Source organism: Rhipicephalus microplus, chromosome 6 (assembly GCF_043290135.1).
Source record: "Rhipicephalus microplus isolate Deutch F79 chromosome 6, USDA_Rmic, whole genome shotgun sequence".
NCBI lineage: Eukaryota > Metazoa > Arthropoda > Arachnida > Ixodida > Ixodidae > Rhipicephalus > Rhipicephalus microplus.
This window is the reverse complement of record NC_134705.1, coordinates 106,685,996-106,706,232: the sequence shown is the minus strand read 5'-3', so window position 1 is coordinate 106,706,232 and position 20,237 is coordinate 106,685,996. Positions and strand designations below refer to the sequence as shown.

General features: G+C 40.9%; 1 protein-coding gene across 2 annotated transcripts in view; it reads right to left on the bottom strand.

Annotated features, from left to right (window-relative positions):
• LOC142765411 (uncharacterized) overlaps positions 1-20,237 on the bottom strand; it is a 162,849-nt gene that overhangs the window by 59,678 nt on the left and 82,934 nt on the right. For both annotated transcript variants that reach the window (XM_075866388.1, XM_075866389.1), the window contains 7 exons: positions 19,935-19,973; positions 19,019-19,060; positions 15,403-15,444; positions 11,016-11,063; positions 2,057-2,095; positions 1,808-1,846; positions 1,561-1,599 (listed from right to left, as the gene is read on the bottom strand). In XM_075866388.1, the coding sequence (XP_075722503.1) occupies positions 1,561-1,599; positions 1,808-1,846; positions 2,057-2,095; positions 11,016-11,063; positions 15,403-15,444; positions 19,019-19,060; positions 19,935-19,973 (288 nt within the window). The remainder of the gene's footprint in view (positions 1-1,560; positions 1,600-1,807; positions 1,847-2,056; positions 2,096-11,015; positions 11,064-15,402; positions 15,445-19,018; positions 19,061-19,934; positions 19,974-20,237) is intronic.

Genomic DNA, 20,237 nt, shown 5'->3' with positions numbered 1-20,237 from the left:
GGAGTACACGATAGAGTCTGGTAGATATACCATAAACTCACCCAGAGATTTACATGCAAAAACATGAAAACAGATGTGGCCAAATATGTCAAGACTTGCCATGAGTGCCAAATGATAAAATCAAACTTTGAAGCTTGTGGAAATAGATTATTATGCCAGAGGACTCAACTGTCCCTTTCGAAGTGACCACCTCAAATTTGCAGACATTAGGACGAAAAGTGAAGGCGTCAGGAGGACCCAAGCTTTCCTGGTCACCATGGATGAGTGCACGCGCTTTGCGGCCACCAAACCTGGAAGAGAAGACGCGCATTGTGTGATAGCGCTAGTAGATAGGGAAGTCTTTAAGAACACCAAAGTCATCACTGCCGAAAATGGACCAGCGCCCACAAGTCGAAAGGTCCGTAATTGGGCGAATGAAAGAGACATTGTACTTGGATACCCGGAGCCTTAGCACCCTGAGGCTAGCTCTCTTGCCCAACGCATGATGAGATATCTGAAATTGTAGCTGATGTTATACAAGAACTTCAATGGGGGCTAGAAAAGCACTTTTGAGGCAGCATTGCATCACCATAGCAAGTGTTACAACGCTCTCATTGTGTGAAGCCTGCATTTTTCTACAATTGGTAGTGTCCCTTGGTTACTAGCTGACGAAGATCTAAGTTTAGTTGGCAGGATTGCTTTAAAAAACATCCCAAGATGAAACCCCAACAACAGAAATACTGGAACAAAATGAAGAAGTTCGGACATCACCACTGCAGAAAGTTGCCAGATATTGACCCCGGATTGATGATACTGGCCAGAAAAGGAGTGGACTCCAAAACTACCTACACCGGTCTATACTTCGTGTTTAAAACGACTGAGCGACAAGGACTGCTAGAGACTTTTTAATACATTGGACAAAGTGGAAAGACAACAAAGGCATCAATCGGAAATGTGATACCTTATTACCATCGTGAAGAGAAAGACAGCCGGCCGGGAGGATGTAGCGATCGGCATGACTAGTGCCAGCAAAAGCAGAGAAGAGACGAAGACGAGAACGAGAAACAGGAGGGCAATAAACCAGTGCAGTAGTAATGTCTGCATGAAACCTTGACAAAGCTTATGGTCAAATATAATTGGAATAACTTAAATATGATCAAAGAAAACAGTACACATCCCTGCCGCTTCTAAAGAAGTTGTTATTATAATTTTTCAGTTAGGTGAATCGCTTTGATTGATATGTGGGGTTTAACGTCCCAAAACCACCATATGATTATGAGAGACGCCGTAGAGGAGGGCTCCGGAAATTTTGACCACCTGGGGTTTTTTAACGTGCACCCAAATCTGAGCACACGGGCCTACAACATTTCCGCCTCCATCGGAAAAGTTAGGTGAATCGCAATCACGAAGGTTTTTTCATTAGTGAAATAGGTAGGTAGGCATAAAAGTACGTGATATGAAGTTTTCTACTTTTCATTCTCCTAAATAATGGTTTCTATGCTTGCTGAAAGTTACCACAAAATGAAAAAAAAAAACACCGCGTGATGTGCATTATTTGTCACTAAAGGATGAAACACTTACCCAGCTAGGGCCAGGAAAGTGGCTTAATTGTGGTAGTGACTGAAAAGATCACAACATGACAGTTTGAAAAGGAAGATGCGTGGACATAAAGAAGCAGAACTGATATATTGTTTAGATGCAATAGATTAAAATTTAATAAATTGCAGCAGATTAAAAAGTATTCGAATCATATGCCCGCTCAAACTTCTATGCAATAAAAAACAGCCAGTTACTTGCATGAATTGAAATCATAGGAGTCAACACTTACCCCACTTGGGCCAAGAAAATGGCTTAATTGTGGGGGTGGCTGAAAAGAGCACAAAATATTAGTTTGGAATGGTAGATATCCAGACAGACATTAGAAGAACCGGATATAGTGTTTAGATGCATCAGACTGTATTTTAATAAATTGAATTGCAGTAGACTGGATTGGGTTGGAATTATATGCACGCTGCAAATTATTATGAAAAAAAACACGTGACTTGTACGAACTGGATATATAGGGTACAACACTTACCCCACTTAGGTCAGGAAAGTGGCTTAATCGTGGTGGTGGCTGAAAATTGTATTAAATAATAATATGTAATAAGAGTTACCGAAACAGACCTAAGGAGAACTGCATGTATTGTTTAGCTGCAGTATTTATTACTTGCTCTATATTTACGCTATTACCACAATTGAAGGAATGACACGTTCCTTGGTATATAATATATCCACGTTGAGTGTCCCGTAGTGGATCATTGTTCGCTTTTTCAAAAAACAAGCAATAAGCTGAACACTTTTTAAAGGACCTTTAGCTACTTCTGCCTTTAAGACACAGTAAAAACTCGATAATTGGCTCTTCACGCTTACGAAAAAATTTTGCCAAGTAACTGAGAGCCAAATTGTCCTATACCTAAATATACCTATCAAGAGATGTTTTTAGCACCAATGCATTTTATTTATTTGGTAAATATGTAAATTTTGTATTAGATTTGCACCACAGCACTGCGAACGCCGTGGTTTTCGTCATTGGCTACGGCGTTGATAATGTGACTGCAGCTCAGGACCCCCTCTCTTAAGCTCAAACCTGCTCGAAACTCCTGTCTTATTAGGCGCATCAGCACAACACGTATGTGATAATAGCCCTTTTCATGCAAAATTATCTGCATCTCTTCGTTGTTTGAAATGTAAAAAGCCCGTATTCACCATCATGCAGGCTGTGGCTTTCGTTCTTCATCTTTAATGTTTAGAATGTTTGAAGGAGCCCTGAAAAACTTTTTTGAGTAACCATGGAATTAGTTCACTGAAAGAGATTATTGCCTCGCAAATGTAATGCCGCAAATGTTTAAAAATCTGTTCAATAAAAGCGGAATTGCAAAGGTTTGTCACACGATGCAACCACATTCTTTCTTCTCTCGTCCCGATGAAAGCGCTGGAAGCTGAGGAGGGAGGGATGGGTGGGGCGAGCGAAAAACGCCATGCGCTCCTCATGACCATGGGTACTTTTTCTTTTTGTTTCATTGAATACGCGGCTTCTTTAGTGAGCTCGTGCACGCACACGTAGACAAGGGACAGCCTCCCGCAGCGATCTCTGTAACGACCGAGTACACTATGTTCATATCTGCCAATGGCGGATAGATGGGCATTCTGTGAGTGATTTTTGGGCGTCTTCCGTCATTCGACGAGAAAAGACAAAGCAATATTTAGCTAATTTTGATAATCCATTGACAACTACAGGACGCGTGCTGCGCTATAAGATTTAGCTAGCGTATTTTCGGGGGGAGCCTGTACAACCGTTCGGCAGCGTTTTCTGACCATACTTCTTATATGTCGCAGGGCGCATTTATATTTCTCACTTTAAGCGCGCAAAGCCCAAAACCGAAAGAAGTTTACTAAGTGTGGCAAACGGTGTGGAGAAAATAAGGATGTCTAAATACACAATCACTGTAATTATGCAGTTCTTATGGCATACAGGCGAGCTCCTCCCAAGTCGAAATGAAACTGCTGAGTACCAGATCTTCAGTTTAAAAAACCTGGCTCGCCAGTGCACTATTATGAATGGCGAGTGCACAGTTTGGGAGACACACTGTCACAACGAAACTAATTGTTGCCAAAGGTGCACACGAATCGAAAACAGAATGATTTTGAAATTGCTGCCCAAGCCTTGGCTGTTGTAACAACATAATTTTGGTTAGATAATGCATAAAAAACGCTTCCTTGAGAGAGCAATCAGCCACTTCAGTTGTTTACGGAGGCTGCTTCCGCTTCTTTGCCTTTCGCGCTTGTGGCAACTGGTCTTCGGCGCACTTCGACGACCACCTATATGACTTGGATTATAGCTAAATACGATCAAATACAATAGTGACATCATTAAGCATTATATGTCTTTGCTGGTTCGGAAGAACGTGTTCTTATTATGGGAGTTTCGGAATTTATGAGGTGGAACTCAAGATATTTGTGTACCAGTAAAAACAAATATGTCGCCATTGAAAGTGTCTGATTTCGAACATTCTACATTTAATTTCGTCGGACATAGATTTCTGTACTTGATGCACATTACCACTAGATACAAAAACACCACCTAACGTACATGAATAGCGACCATCATTAAAGTCCTCATATTTTGATTTGGAAAGAAGCATTGATTGATTGATATGTTGGATTTGACGTCCCCAGATCATCTTATGATTATGAGAGACGCTGTAGAGGAAAGCTCCGGAAATTTCCACCACCTGAGGTTAATTAGCGAGCACACAAATCTGAGCACATGGTCCTATAGCATTTTCACCTCCATAGAAAATGCAGCCGCCAAAGCCGGGATTTGATAACGTGACCTGTGGGTAAGCAGCCGAATACTTTAGCCACTAGACCGCCACGGTGGGGCGTTTGTGATTAAACACTTAGCCCACTTTGCCCACGATAGTCGCTTAATCGTGGTGGAGACTGAAAGCAGTGCAGGATTACTGTTTGAGTAGGAGATACAGAAATGAAGATAAGCGGAAGTGCATACATTGTTTAGCTGCAGTATGTATAAAGTTGCACTAACTCTTGATCATTACCAATAAGCAACCAATCACAGGTTACTTGGAAGGTAATATGCATATACACATTCAATGTGCTTAAGTGGCGCACCGTTCATTCATAAGGAATAAAAATACTCCTTTTCCCGACGAATGCCTATACACGGACCATTTTGTGGCATTGTTGAAATATTCTAGGATTTTATGATGCCTGCTTGATGGACCAAGCCCTTCAGCTTCAAAATGATGGCATAGGAGCGCAGTCACTATATTTTTTCACATTTCATTTCGCTTTGTTTTTTTGTATTTTTCAGACATGCATTGTGGCATTCGTAATGTCTTGGTCACCAGGAATTGTAGTTCTTTCGTTAAAGCAATTGGGCTGTTTCGAACATTCAATCGGGGCATGTGACGCTAACGGGAATCTGTTATTTTGACTCGACATTAAAAAAGACGCCCATGGTGAGGCTATGTTATTACTACTTTTAATAAACCCCCCGTAGTAGGCGGCATTTCTGGTGAAATAATCACTTTTGAGAAGCTCGAGTAATAGGCTGTTCATCATTCAGCTGAATATAAAAACATCAGCCTTCAGCTTTCCGCATCGGCTTGAATGCGGCTGCCATGAACGGCGTTCAATACAACAACCTTTGGGTCAACATTCTAACACCACACCCCCTACACAGTGTGTCATATGCACTAACCAGGCAGAGCTATTCAATCATATGAGTTGCGAAACTGCGTTCCGAAACCTGGACACGCCATTGACCGACCTAGAGGGAGTGAGCAGATTGTCACGCCATCTGGGAGCGGCAATACAAAACACTGCATCACCACTGGTGCGCGGGCTTCTTACAGGCTGCTCAACGCCACACGGCGTTGTCGCCTCAATAAATGGCCTTGGCTTGTACGGCGCCCACCACCGCTGTCAGCTGTTTTCGTTCTGCAAAGGCGTAATCAAAGCCAGGTCAAAGCGTCAAGTTTTATTTCATCGAAGGCGGTGCTTGCAATATCATGCTACGGTGGTTTTAATGCTGCGCACTGGTTAATTCTATTACTATTCGTTTGCTCGTTTAAAAATGTGCGCTTGAGACCGATTGCTCACGGGAACTTTGAAGAATCATTTAACTGTTCTGCTCTGCGGTTCACGATGTGTCTCACTAACACGAAATGAGTGATGGTCGCACAAATAGAAACATATACGGTACCTAGAGTGCAAACCAAAGCACAACAGTACCGATCAGTACTTACCGCGAATAGTCCGCTTTGGTTTGCACGCAGTGGTCAAATTCCACTGATTGCGAAATAATGACATTGGCTGTGATACCATACAATTATGAAAGCCCATGACCAGAAAGTGGGAACATTGAACATTCCTATTTACTTGCAAGTAGCACTGCAAGCGCTCTTTTCAGGTGCGATGTTCGTGGAGTCTTTCCAATGGCACCGTAATTTGCTGCTCGGGTAACGTCGTGTGCTGCCACTGACAAAATTAGAGGTCTGATCCACCCAGATCAATGCTGCATCCCGCTTGCATAACGCCTTGCCGTTCACTATTTTGCCGAAATGTAAACATAGTGAGCTCTCTACATGAATCTGGTAAACTACCGACTTCGCTGCACCATACATTACGCTAGCTAGCTGTGCGATCAATAAAATTCAGCGGCGACGGACGCTGTTCAACTGAAAAAAAAAACTTATTCACCGCACGAACACGCCGCCTATAGCCACGTTACTTTTAGCGCTATGCGGAAAACATGAAAAAGGGCAGAGCATCACGAGAACTCCTCTTGATCAAGAGAGCTCCTCTGCCCTTTATCACGTCTCCATCACTGTGACAAAGTAGCATGTTAGGCACTGTTACGCATTAACTCACCTAAAAACAAGTTCAAGGCGCTGCCCTTCTGTTTGGCAGATATCGGCAGCGTCCGCAATCTTCCTAACCACAAAAACACAAAGTATTGCGTTTTCTAGTTGACTTTGTTGTCAAGTTATGGCGCTGCAATCTGCTCAATTCCACTATATCGTTGAAGAACGTTGTGTTTGGATTTTGATACATGAAGCCAATGGGGAGTTTTGCAAATCGTATGATTGAATAATTCTGCTAATGAGGCGGACCCCAATGTAGAAGTTCAAGGCATTGAAATTCGTGCGACTAAAAGATTGTGGTCGATAAGCACTTAGCTGCACGTCATACCCGCAAGCAGTGGTTAGGCGCTTCATCCGAGTGCAACATTCAGCGTCCTTCAAATATATATGCAGAGGGAAATTACTCATTTTAACCTTACAAACGGACCTCCAAGCCTAAAAAACTTGCCCATCGTAAACATCGATGCTTGGGCTGACTTCTCCCTGTAGTGCGAGGTATTTTTTTTATTTCCAAATACTGTTGGCTGTTGCGGCCGTAACAGGGCGGGCACAGTAAATGTTGACAAAAAACAAAACACAAGACAACGCATTGTAATGAAGGCAGAACTTTAAAATTACACAAAAAATATTTTTAAAACATTGTTAATAAAAAAGTACATACATATATATTGTGATGCTGGTATAGTATGCAATACGAAGTAACTACACGATGTATTTTCGAACAACATGGCAATATATGTACAATAGCACAGCAACGCTCAATGTTCAAGACCTATTTCAATGCACTTTTCAAAGCTTTCAATGCTCTTCTAATTCAGTACCGGTACGGTCAACTGATTCCACTCTTTTATCGTTCGTGGAAAAAAAAAATACGCGTACACATCAAGATTGAATTTTGGAACCTAAAACGCAAATTGATTACATGATCTGACATTGCTGGCGGGCTTAGGAACAAGATAAGGTTTAGTTTCAATATTGAGGTGTCCTTTTGATGACAAAAAAAGAAATTTAAGTCGACCGACTTTCCGGCGTTCAGCTAGCGTAGGCAATTCAAGCAACTGAAGCATTTCAGGAACGGATTCATTTCTTAAATAACCCGATAATGTTAGCCTTGCGGCATTGCTCTGTGTTTTTTTCAATTCGATTTATTGACACCGACTGCAACGGATCGCACACTGCACTGGCGTATTCTAACGTCGGCCTAACGTAGGTCAAATATGCAAACAGGTTAAAGGATGGTGTTGCCAGCTTCAGTTTGCGATGCAAGAACCATAACTTTTTAACTGCAGCTGCAGAAATGATGTTCACGTGTGGCTTCCAACTCAAGTCATTTGAATTGATTTTAACCTAAGTATTTTATCGAGTCAGCTTCGTTGGTTGTGGAATTCATCTCACAATGACATTTATTTACATGTTTTTTTGGTTCGTAACTGTAGGAATAACTGATTTGGATTTATATATTTGTATTTGCCATTTCGTGGCCCATCCTTTTACAGCTTTAAGAGCTTACTTAAGTGACGCCTGATTATTCTGGTTATTAAATTCACGGTATATTAGGCAATTATCTGCGAACAACCTGACGGTTATGTCATTATTTACGTCATTAGCCATATGAAGTATGTAAATGAAAAATCGCAGGGGTCGCAAAATGAATCCCTGTGGTACGCCTGAAGTTATGTTTCGCAGATCCGATTTGTTGCCGTTTATTTTGACGTATGGTGTCCGACCTGTGAGGTATGAGCGGATTCACGCTACAACTTCATTATTTATATTCATTTACATTTGGCGCCTCACCGCAATGGTCTAGTGGCTAAGGTACTCGGCTGCTGACCCGCAGGTCGCGGGTTTGAATCCCGGCGGCGGAGGCTGCATTACTGATGGAGGCGGAAATGTTGTAGGCCCGTGTGCTCAGATTTTGGTGCACGTTAAACAACCCCAGGTGGTCGAAATTCGGCGTCTCCACTACGGCGTCTCTCATAATCATATGGCGGTTTAGGACGTTAAACCCGACATATCCATCAATTCATTTACATTTAGATTATTAGGTTGGTGTGGACGATACGGACAAAAGCCCTCGATAAATCTAAACATAAAGCGTCGATCCGTTTTTTAATATTCAGTGCAGTCAAAAAGTCTACGATTGTTGCTACGAAATGTGTAACAGTGGATAGGTTCCGTCGAAAGCCGTGCTGATTAGAAAAAAAAAACGCTCTCTTATTTTTACGATAACCGTAGATGCATTTTGATATTATGTACTCCAGAAGCTCGCAGCACACGCACGTCAATGAAATGGGCCGGTAGTTTCCTATGCCTTGCTTTCTACCTGATTTGTGTACTGGAACAGCTTTTTCGACGAGCCAATCAACTGGGATTCGTTTCAGTACTAGCGATGCCTAAGTATATTCTCAGGATAATGGCGTACCCTTTTTCAATACCTCCCTGAAACCGCAAAAAGTATACCATCATGACCTAAGTATTTCATATGTTTATTATGAAGCAGAAGTGCTACAATACCTTCATATGACACCTATAACTCAGGCATTGTTGAAATGTACGGGGATTGTAGCGCAAATGGCGAAAAATAATTTGCAAGACAATCTGTACTCACAAATTGGAAAAAGTCACGTCAGGTATGCCAAAACCACACTTTGCTGGAAGTGCGCCTAACTGCGAAAATGTTCAGATGTGCTCGAGACAACCGTGACATCTCTGACGCTCAACTGGCAGAATTTACGTACAATTTGGTACATCATAGTGACAAGCTCCTTCAGATAGACGCAGTATTTTTGAATTTTTTTAAAGCTTTTGATCAGGTAATTCCAACACTTTTACTCTATAACTTCGCGTCTTTAGGTTACGTTCAATTCACATACAGCAAGTAAGAGTAACTCTTAATTCACTAGTGTAAATTTAGGTGTTCCTCGTGGTGCAGATTTCACTCTGCTGCTTTATTTTTTCTATACTTATACCGTCCACACTAACACAAAACCAAAACTACACTTCTTCGCAGATGACTGCTTTCTTTAAAATCCAATTCAAAACTGGCACGACTTACTCGCTCTGCAACATGATTTATACACTAATGCTACATGGCGTGAACATCATGTCATTAAATTTGTCGAAACGCACACCAATCTGACTCTAACAGAAATTCAAGAGAGTAAACTCTAAATTGCACATAATTTCATGTTCCATGAGCTAGTTCAAAAGCTAGGAGTATACTCCACACCATTAAAATCAGTTCTGTTTTAGCCTTGTGGAGCACAAGTTCGCCTGTCAAATCGTTGGCTCACACAATTACTATTCAAGTATTTTGGTCGCAAGCTTCCATCTTTCCTTTCCCAATATTTTTTCGATCATCGCTATCATAAACATGACATATTCAAGCAATCTGTTTTGAGGCATGACGCACACCTGCTTACTAAGAGCACAATCTCAAATATGCATGCGCTTGTATAAAGAAGCTGGGATAATTAACGCATGTGCGACCGAAGCTCAAGTACACGTCATCCATTTGGCACCCATCGCAATCATACCACGGATGAAATAGAAGTAATACAAAACCACGCAGCGCGTGTGAAATCAGCTCAACACTGACCATACATTATAACTGCTTTCAAACGCACCCTGTTACTTACAGCCCTCAAATCACGTCGAATAATTGCTCATTTTTGCCTGATTCATTGCTGATTTTATCAGACAGATGTAGAATTATCGTTCAGATTAGTGCACAAGTAAGTGGTCGTATAGCGGCCATGAAAAATTCCTACTTCCCTGACACGATAACAATGTAAAACATGCTTCGTAAAGAGACTAGTTTCTGCTCAGATTGAGAAAAACTTGGCTAAGAACTCATCTGCAATCTTCTCCAGCAATATGCGCCTACTATGACTTATTGAATAATCCCTTTATACCGGGTAGCTGCTATTCTTTGTTCTCTTTTTCATTTGATTTTTTTTCCAATTACATATACTCTACGGTTTCGAAACCTACGTACCTGCCCTTCGCACTGATCAATGCGCCCACCATATTGCTCGCACAATTGCTTTAGGTTACTTAGATTACAATTACTACTCACGTTATTTTTTAAAGAGCCAACGGCTGAGGATGAACCCTCGCATACGTCTGAAGGCATCGAATTGTCTAGCATTGAATTCTCTACTTTCTCTACTTGATGCTACGTTTCTTTGTTTTCTTTCGTTAGTTTGATTTTTAAGCAATCACACTGATTGTACTGTCTCGAAGCCTGTGTAAGCCGCCACCATATGTAATGTCATCCGGCCGTTAGGATATAATCAAGTAAATTTCAATTGTGAGTGGTGTATTGACCACTCACTCGCTCTGTTGTGACATTTTAGGCTTGCAAATTTGTTCAAAAACGTGAATACAAATTTTGTTTCAGCATTTGCTACGCATTTATTGGCCGCGCCTCGCTTCTGTGTAATAATGGCGAATATTAGCAATTGTAATCATGACAATTAACATGTGATCACCTGCACAATACGTGTATTGCACAGATGATACTGCTGGTTTTGTTTCGACGCAATACCGGTAGATTTGTGATACCTTCGTTTTTGTTTTTTGTTTTTTTACGAAAACACTTACCACAGGTTGACCGAACACGACACTGTCCAGAGTTGGGGGACTGGAAGACTGAAAAGAGAATAGCATGACAATCAAAACACAGATGCACGTACGAAAACTTAAGCGGAAGGTTTATTTCTACCAGGCGCTTGAATACAAGGAGGTATTTATGTGAAACGACCAATATTTTATAAACAAAAGCCTCGGTACATACGTCTGATTCAACCTTATAGTAAATCAACAGATAATAAAACCAAGGAACGAAGAGGGGATAGTAGTTGCAGTGTTGTGTATTGTAGTACCTTTGAAAGTTATGTGACGATAGAAAAGCGGGTGAAGTCATGACTTGCCAACGGCAGACGGCCCCTTCAGCAAGATATGATACGCTCGATTCTCTACCAACTGAGATCCACTATAGGTGACCCCTTCGTAGACTTTATCGAATACTTTTGTTCATACGAACGTGCGAGTCAGTGCCACATTTCGCCATGACGAAGACGGCGGAACACTCTCTTTTGGTCAGCTGGCGTCACGGATTACAAGACATGTTGTATTGAGTGGACAGGTGACCAGTAAACGCCAGCGTACAACTCAAAGTAATCATCTCAGCCAGAATGAGACTGAACGAATATTTGAAGACTGCCTTAGTTTCGCAGGGTAGTAGCCTACTGAAAACCAGACGATTATGAAGCCAAGAAATGTTTAAAAATAATAATGGTGATACTCTTAATGCATCGTAATATTAATAATAAAGTACCGCGCACAATAAGATAACGTGCTGCCTGCATAGGCCAAACTGCATCCTTCGTATCACACTGCTGATGATCTAACAATTCATATACACTGTCGTTCATCCTTCCAGTCATCTAATGAGATATTTGTGTACATGTAAACCTCAGAGTGAACGTTACACTAAACCATTGCAGCAAGTTAGAACACTTGCAGCCACGCTGACTACTCACGTTATTTTTTAGAGAGCCAACGGCTGAGGATTGAACCCTCGCATACGTCTGAAGTCATAGAATTGTCTAGCATGAGATCGTCACTGGAAGTGGATGAGGAAACCTAACTTTGAAAAAACTTCTCACTGGAGTTACGAGGGTGTGACTACCACCCTATTGCACACGGGACAGCACCAGATACGTAGTTAGAAGGTTTCAAATTATGTTCCTGGCAATGAGAGCTACCTTTTCGTTCACTCTAAATAATTGTCATCTATATTACAATAGGGCTGAATAAAAAGGTACAGCTTCATCTGTATAGAATTCCGTAAGATATATTCGCCATGTTTTCTTGGGCTCAAAAACAAAACCAGACGAATATTACAACCTCTCAGGTGTTAGCCACGCACCGTTTATCTTCGGCATTCCATGCCTTCATAATGCTTTGTTCGCTGTTCAGGCAACTAGAGAGTTCTGAAAGTGCCAGGAACACAGTCGTACCGACGTTGTTCAAATTTGCGAATTCAATCAACAAAGAAAAAGAATGTACCAGCACAAACTTGGTTCGTGCACAGAATGGGCACTGTCTTTAGGTTCGGAGATGACTGGCGTGTGCAGAAGTGCTCTACAACGTCAGTAATTTTCAGTGCTTTTCAGTGCTTCAGCTGCAACATTAGCTAGATTTATGGAAATATATATTCAAATATATGAATTTTCACAAGAGGTGGCTCATGTCGCAAACACTCGAGAATGAAGGTTGATCAACACTACCTTCTTTGTGCTGCCGATCGACCAAACCAATACGTATATAAGGATGCACACGCAGTACCACGGACCCTCTTAGGTGGGTCTGCGGTAAATAAGTTCCGCTAGATGAAATACGAGTGGGAAAATGCACACAGCGATTGTCTTGCAAGCTTCTCAGGGCAGTATGCGCCAAAGTAATATTCTCCATGTTCCACATGCCGCGCCTGCCCTACGCTTTACGCAAGCTTATCCATTAGCCTTTATTTTTTTCTTTGCTTCTTTACGTTACGGACTCCAACTATTGATCAAATTCTCCACTGAGCTCTACCTTTCCGTGTTTTTATTCTTGAACGGCTGCCTGTGATCGGAAGCACACGCCACTGGAGTGCCAGTGTGGCATTAAAAAACTGCCTTTTGGACCATTTGTCAAGCTCCCAGAGCTCCGATGTTGCATTCTCGTTCATTCGTGGCTTCAAAGAAACGTTCGCTGATCATTCAACGCAAGAGCACGACAGAAACAGTGGCGGTTTCATCTACAGAAGGCTTCGCCAACTTGTACAACACAGCCTCCCCATGACCCCTTTTATGAACACGGAAGCACACAACATTGCCGCGGCAAGAAAAACATAAAGGTGGACGTGCCCGCTGTTGCCAGACCACCAAGCAATGTTAATGCCTCCTAGTGCTAGAGCCCAGAAAAACAGTACTAGTAACGTCTGTTATATTTTTCTTGGACTCATTGCTCGCAGGTGTATATAGGCGTTGTTATGTACAAAAAAACTAACCGCAAAGTCCAAAAGTTTCTTTGACTAACTAATCTATTCACAGATAAAATATGCAAGAAATATAATGCTTTAGTTATTTCAAGGGAAAACATATCAACATTTTATTGATACTGCAAACCTCATGTAATGGCAACTTTCCACTATGAATGAGTTTCATCTCACTATCTATCTGTAAGCAGTTCCGTTTTTCTAATACTTAATGTATTTGCACTCCTTGCGCCTAATTTTGTTTCTCTTGCTGCGTTGTTTTTGGGTTCCCGCTTCATATCCTTCGATAAGTAAGCGTTAAAGATGTAACACAATATGTATCAATTTAGCGGCACACTAAGGAATAAAGCGCTTTTTAGCGTAATAGTAAAGTTCAATTCCACAAGGCTGCAAAAACCACTGTTACCAAGATATAACACTTTTTAAGGAAAAAAAAACACGCATAAAAACTGTGATTGGAGATGCCACCTTGAAATTCCCATGCCAAACACTTTGACGTAATCACTTTTCTGAGGTGACAACTGGGACCGGCGTAGCTTGCCATTGATAAAATTGAAGTACATCGTAATACGAGTGTGTAATCTGTTTGGCACAACAATTCTCAGAAAAGTTCATCGAGCCACTGTCGCAAAAATACAAAAAAATGCATTGTGTAGATTGGTATTCTCCTTTTATTTCAGTATTCAATATTTCATATACATGAACATAAATAATAGTGTGGCTGTTTCCATGGAGGGCTCATAAACATGGTTTTCTTCATTCGGGGCTACTTTACATGTTTGCTCACATTCGACTGACTAACTCACACGCCACATATAAACGAAAGTTAGGGGAGAAATTCAGAGGAGGAAGAAAGTTTGAAGCTGTGGAAAATCTTTAAAATGCGAAGTGTCACGGGCGCCACATTTTGAAGACGTCCGCTTATTTTCTTCAAGGCTTGCTACCTTGACGTTGCAGTCACGAAGAATTTCACTGATAGAAACATTGAGCCCAATTGCGACCCATATTCACACAGTTATTTATGTCTCGAAAATGACTGCATTTTAAAAACAGGCATGTATATCCTAATAGGTAGGGAATTCGTCTTCAAGGCTTTGAACATGAGCACTACGTTGCTTACATGTACATTCGTGTATATGCATTCTCTGAAAAATAGAATAACGTCTAATCTTGTCAAATTTATGAGGATAAGGAAGTTGCCATCAAAATTGTTGGTTCTCTGTGCGCTTCCTTTTACAAAATGTCTTCGTGAAGACACTGCTTATTGTGAAATGTTTTTGAGCTCATGTGTTCAGGAACAACACAGAATATTTACGAGTGGTTACACAAGCTGTACCGCTTAGGAACAAAGTCTGTAATAAAGGCAATAGGAAAGCTCCTACACTCACATGAGCAAGTGTGTTTCCTTATTCCATTGTTTTAATGAGTGTTGCCATGTCAGACACTGAAACATTTAGCTACTAAACGTTATTAATGTAACGTTTAAATTAGTGCTATCGTGATAGATTTGTCTTTGCAGGGTTAGCTTGTATCACGTTCACTTCAATTAGCTCCATTCTTGTGATTCATCATGCAGGTTTCTTCGCCCGTGTCTCACTGTTGCACATAATTAGCTTCATCAGGACAGGGATGCGTAATTAAACTAAATTTGAAACTTGCTTTTCGCATTTGGCCTGTCGTGCTTTTTTCGCCGCATTTTTATGTACACTAGTTGCAGAGCATTTCGTACAAAAACTTTCATGCTAAATGTCCTTTGGTGTTATTTAGTGCTTTTTTGTCAAGACAGCTATACATTTCCCATAAACAATAAATCGCACATTGGAAACAGCGCTGTTTTTTGCACTGGCGTTGTTGGTTCTGCATGCAATGCATGCCATATAGTCATTATACATTGCGCGCTTTGAAATTGAATGAGTACTTATCACCGATTGAGACAAAAGTACTTGCCGGACTGATTCTGAATCTTCCAGCTCCTAGAGGGCTTCCAGGCTGAAAATGGAATAACGTGGTAATAAGCAAGGAAGAACGGAAACAGATGCATGCTCTCACCTAATGTGAATGTCCTGAATGAGGCTAAATCAATCAATGAGTCACTACAGGTGTATCGTGTCCAAAAGCTGACGTGTATAACACGAAAACTGATGAATAGCTGAAAGCAGTTTAAAATATTGCACCTGATTACGCGCAAGGTTTGCGCACACTATGTCTTGTACGCTATGCCTTCGAGACTCTCGTCTCCAAAAATGGCAAACGGTAGCTACAAAACGACAAAAAGTGCATGTCCTAAAGGAGAAAGTTCTATACCAAGCCTCCCTATACAGCGGTACCTTCGTATGAAAAATATAAAATTAAAATATCTTGCACTGGTTATGACCAGACTTCCTGGGCCAAACAAAAGAATTAAGAACTCTTCTGTGTCTGCTGCGCATGCCATAGCTCTCTACTCCAAGCCAGTTTCACAAGTAGCTCCCAAAACAGTCGAGGTCCACCAAATCACAATAAAACGGCGTACTTGTATAAGTGGCATTACACTTTTCATGAATCGCTGGTGCTTCCGGAAGTTGCATATGCCAAGAGAGCTTTGTAATTTGCCTAAAAAGTGCTTAGTGTACTGATTATTTCCGCATCAAACCAGCTTTCAAGTCACTATATAGAGAGCCTAGAGTAATTTCTCAAAGCAGCAGAATTTCTGAAACATGCAGCACCATGAAGATCATACGTGTTTTTCGATAATACGGGTAATAAACTCTGTAAATGTTCAACACAAACTGACCACTAGATATGGCAGGCGCCTCAGCCGGTTAAGGATTATCTTAGAAAAAAGCAAGAACAAAATTTAATTCCTTCTTTGCGTAAGTACTTGCAGCTATATTAAGCAATGATTAAAAGGCTTCTCGAGCTCAATGAAAACATGTACATTGTCTTTATTTAAATGTGAAAAAGTTGATGCGTTGTGTGATTTTGATATCATTGCACGGAGGAATAGTTTTATTCTTGAGCCTTGAGTGCGTGGTCGGGTTTTGTTGAATAATTTAAAATATTTGCATTGCTTTCAGTCATTTATATTCATCTGCTGATTAGGTTCATTTTTTTAGCATTTCTCTTCTTATTGTTTTATTTTCTGCAGTTTGTGGTGATTATCATGCACGCGTTTTGCATTCGTAATTAGGTAAGCGATTATCATGCTCCATTTATCTGTTTAACTAGTCTACTGATTTTCAGAGCTTAGAAAAATCATCACCTCAGTACTAGACAAGATGCTTTTTTCAGCGTAAAATCATGCAATAGGTATATATCTGAAAAATACATTTGTTTCGCATTTGAGAACCTAACTCCCTCTCTTAGACATCTTTTTCGGGGTCATCTGTCAAGAACAACTACAATAATTATGTTCCGTTAAAAAACTTACGAGCGCTAAGTAATCTGAGAGCTGCTGTTAAGGCAATACAAACATGCTTTGTATGTGTTTTCTGAAAAAAAGTTTGTGGTCAAAGTTTCAATTTATGGTTTTTAAAGAATTAAGCAAAACGCTGCCTTCCAACGTGGTACCTTGTGAATCATAGAGAACTTGTGTGAGAATATAAAGCTTCGCCCAAAGATGTGTTTGCTGAAGTATCGCACATGTTTTTTGGAGGTGAAGAGTTGACCATCAATACTAGTAATATCGTTATATGATCGGCCATGATGGCGTACATAGGCCGAACCAACCAACTTCCTCTTCCTCTACCTTAGTCAAAACCACATCCTGGCTCATACTGCTTCAATATATAAACATGCATCCCTAAGCAACAGAACTATGATTAAGGTGTCATAAGAAAACATAAATGTGTGTGCACTTTATAGCCTGCATTTTCACTTTTTTCAGCATTACTTCTTAAAAAGTTCAATGTTTTTATTAGGCCATGCAATTTTTATACAAGGTCTGCCTCACTCATTCAATTTTACAATGAAGGCTGTAAAACGATTTTTTAGAGGTTCTACATGTTTGCTGACATTGCCCATATCAGTCACATGTACGCACTACAAAAGGGAAAGCTTTAAACTTGAAGTAGAATGTCTTGATCCAAACTTTTGACTTTTCTCACGTCCAATGATTGAAAAATTTTTACCCACATGAAAGGAAGGCAGTATAAACACGCTTGTATTGCCTCAGTCAAACCTGATTCATCTTACTTATAATGGTAATAAATTGTTTCAGAGTACGTATCTTGCAACCTAATTTCCTATGGATCGGAGTAACGTCTGGTCTTGTCAAATATATACCGCTGAGGAAGTTTCAAATTGAATATAGGAAAAAATGCCGCCATATCCACGAAGTGAATGATGATGAGTGGGCGAAGCTCCGGAGGTAAACCTGGTAAACCATGAATCCTCCGTACATTTTGCCCACTCGATTTTATTGCAACGCTCCCCCAAGCGTACGTTGCCGCACTATATCGAACGATGACACGCGCCATATGTGGCATCATTCCTATTTTATAACACCTCGCATCTTTCATAATCAACTACACGTACCGCCGTCTAGTTTATAACATCTTGCATCTTTTGGACGGACGGACGGACGGATGGACGAACGGACGGATCGACGGATGGATGGACGGATGGATGGATGGACGGACGGACGGACGGACGGATGGACGGATGGATGGATGGATGGATGGACGGACGGACGAATGGACGGATGGATGGATGGATGGACGGACGGACGGACGGACGGACGCACATTTGGATGGACGGATGGATGGACGGACGGACGGATGGACGGATGGATGGATGGATGGATGGATGGATGGATGGATGGATGGATGGATGGACGGACGGACGGACGGATGGACGGATGGACGGATGGATGGATGGATGGATGGATGGATGCATGGATGGACGGACGGACGGATGAACGGATGGACGGATGGATATGGCTGTACCCTTTAGATCGGGCGGTGGCTAGCGTGATACTTAGAACTGAACGAGAGGTGGCTACATACAGGGGACGCACAGCCCACGCCTTAAGGAGCTTCGCTCCTAAAAAGAACATTACGTGCTAGCCGCTGTTACAAGCTCCCTACGTTAAGAGAAGACATGTTCTAAGCATTTCTTCATCTATGCAGTTGAGCAATCACATTGTTCCTTAGTAGTCTTTTTCAGAATATGAACGAAATATGTCTTCAGTGCTCAAAAATGGCTAAGAAAAAAGCACTAATAATTAATTTGTGTGTCATTCTAAAATATTGTTAATAAATAAATTTCTAGATCCCCTACAGCACAAATAGGTTTTATGCTTTCTCAAATGAAACCATTTTTCTTCTACCCAATAAAGTACACGTAGTTAAATTAGAATAATTGCTTTACAGCTAAATCTCATATAGTGTCGTTTGGTACTAATTGTGTTGTATATTAGTGGGTACACGCGATGGGCCATAAGCAATTATTTACAAAGGGAAATAATTGCTGTCTCTACACAAGTCTTTGTGAGTTAGGCGATGCGTAACAATTAGTCTGTACGTGGTACCTTCTTTGAACACCCATGAATACATGTTACAAAACGTTAAACTTGGCAACGTACACGATTCATTGGAAGAATTCCGGATCTTGGGGGGCTTCCAGCCTGAAAAGGAAATAGCACAATAAACTGCAAGAAATGAAAACATATATTTGCTCTCATCTTTCACCTAGCTGTTTATACAGTCAAAAACTCTGAAGACGTCATGAGAAGAGCCTCTAGGCCAAACAACAGCCTCTAAAACAAGGAAATCAACAAATAAATGGAAAGCAACTGCACTCATTGCATCCGGTCATGAGCGAGTTTCACCCATTCTTCGTCTTTGCGCTGATTGCGGCACTTCCTAGCCACAAAGCCGCGAAATATAAGTGATAAAAATGAACAATAAAAGGCGAGGCACATGTTTAGGATGCCTCAGTCTCTAATAAAGTAGATGCGTTGTCCAGAAGTGTATAAAAAGCATTAACCAGACTTAGTTTGACTCCGTGAACGTTTGAAACGTGCGCTATAAATTAGGATGTAATGAGAAGACTCCTAGTGGAAAATGTTTTATGGTAAGCGTCCTCGCAGTGGTACAGGCGACTCAGAAAATACAAAAAAATTATTGCTGATGCCTGTGTTCAAGGTTTAGGTATAACACAAAAGTCAAGTAAAGATTATTTCCAACACATGATGTTGGAGGTCTCTAAGAGGAAAAATGTCGCTGAAATCTGGAGAGAGCCCAAAAACAAGTGAAACTTTTCTTCCCAGAGAGCTTGAATATGGATCATAGACGATTTTATTGATGACTGCTTCATTCTTCTTCATTTAAAGTTTAACACGTTATTATTGATATAGTGTGAGACTACACAATTCTTACCAGTGGGATTGTCCGCTTTAGTGTTGTGAGTCCAGTTTCCGCTAGTAACGAGTAGACCACACGACGGACATTTTCTGAACTTCAATAATAACGTAGCTTCTCTTGGGATGAAACACTTACCCAACTTGGGCCCGCAATGGGGCTTGAAGCTGAAGGTGACTGAAATGAGTCGAATATGATAGCTTAAAATTAGTAATGACTATATTGAAAAGATCAGGGTTGAGTATATCAGTTTGACAGTACTATTTTGAAATTACAGTAAGAATTGGGGAGTTCCCCAATACTGAATACACGCTTTCTAGACAGGTTGCATGTACTTCACCATTGCGAGTATAACAACAGTAGAACCTTCGAGCTGAAGCAGTAGAAACATTACAGTAGTCTTTCAAATTAAATTAGTGCCTCTAGTTCTGCATTGATCCA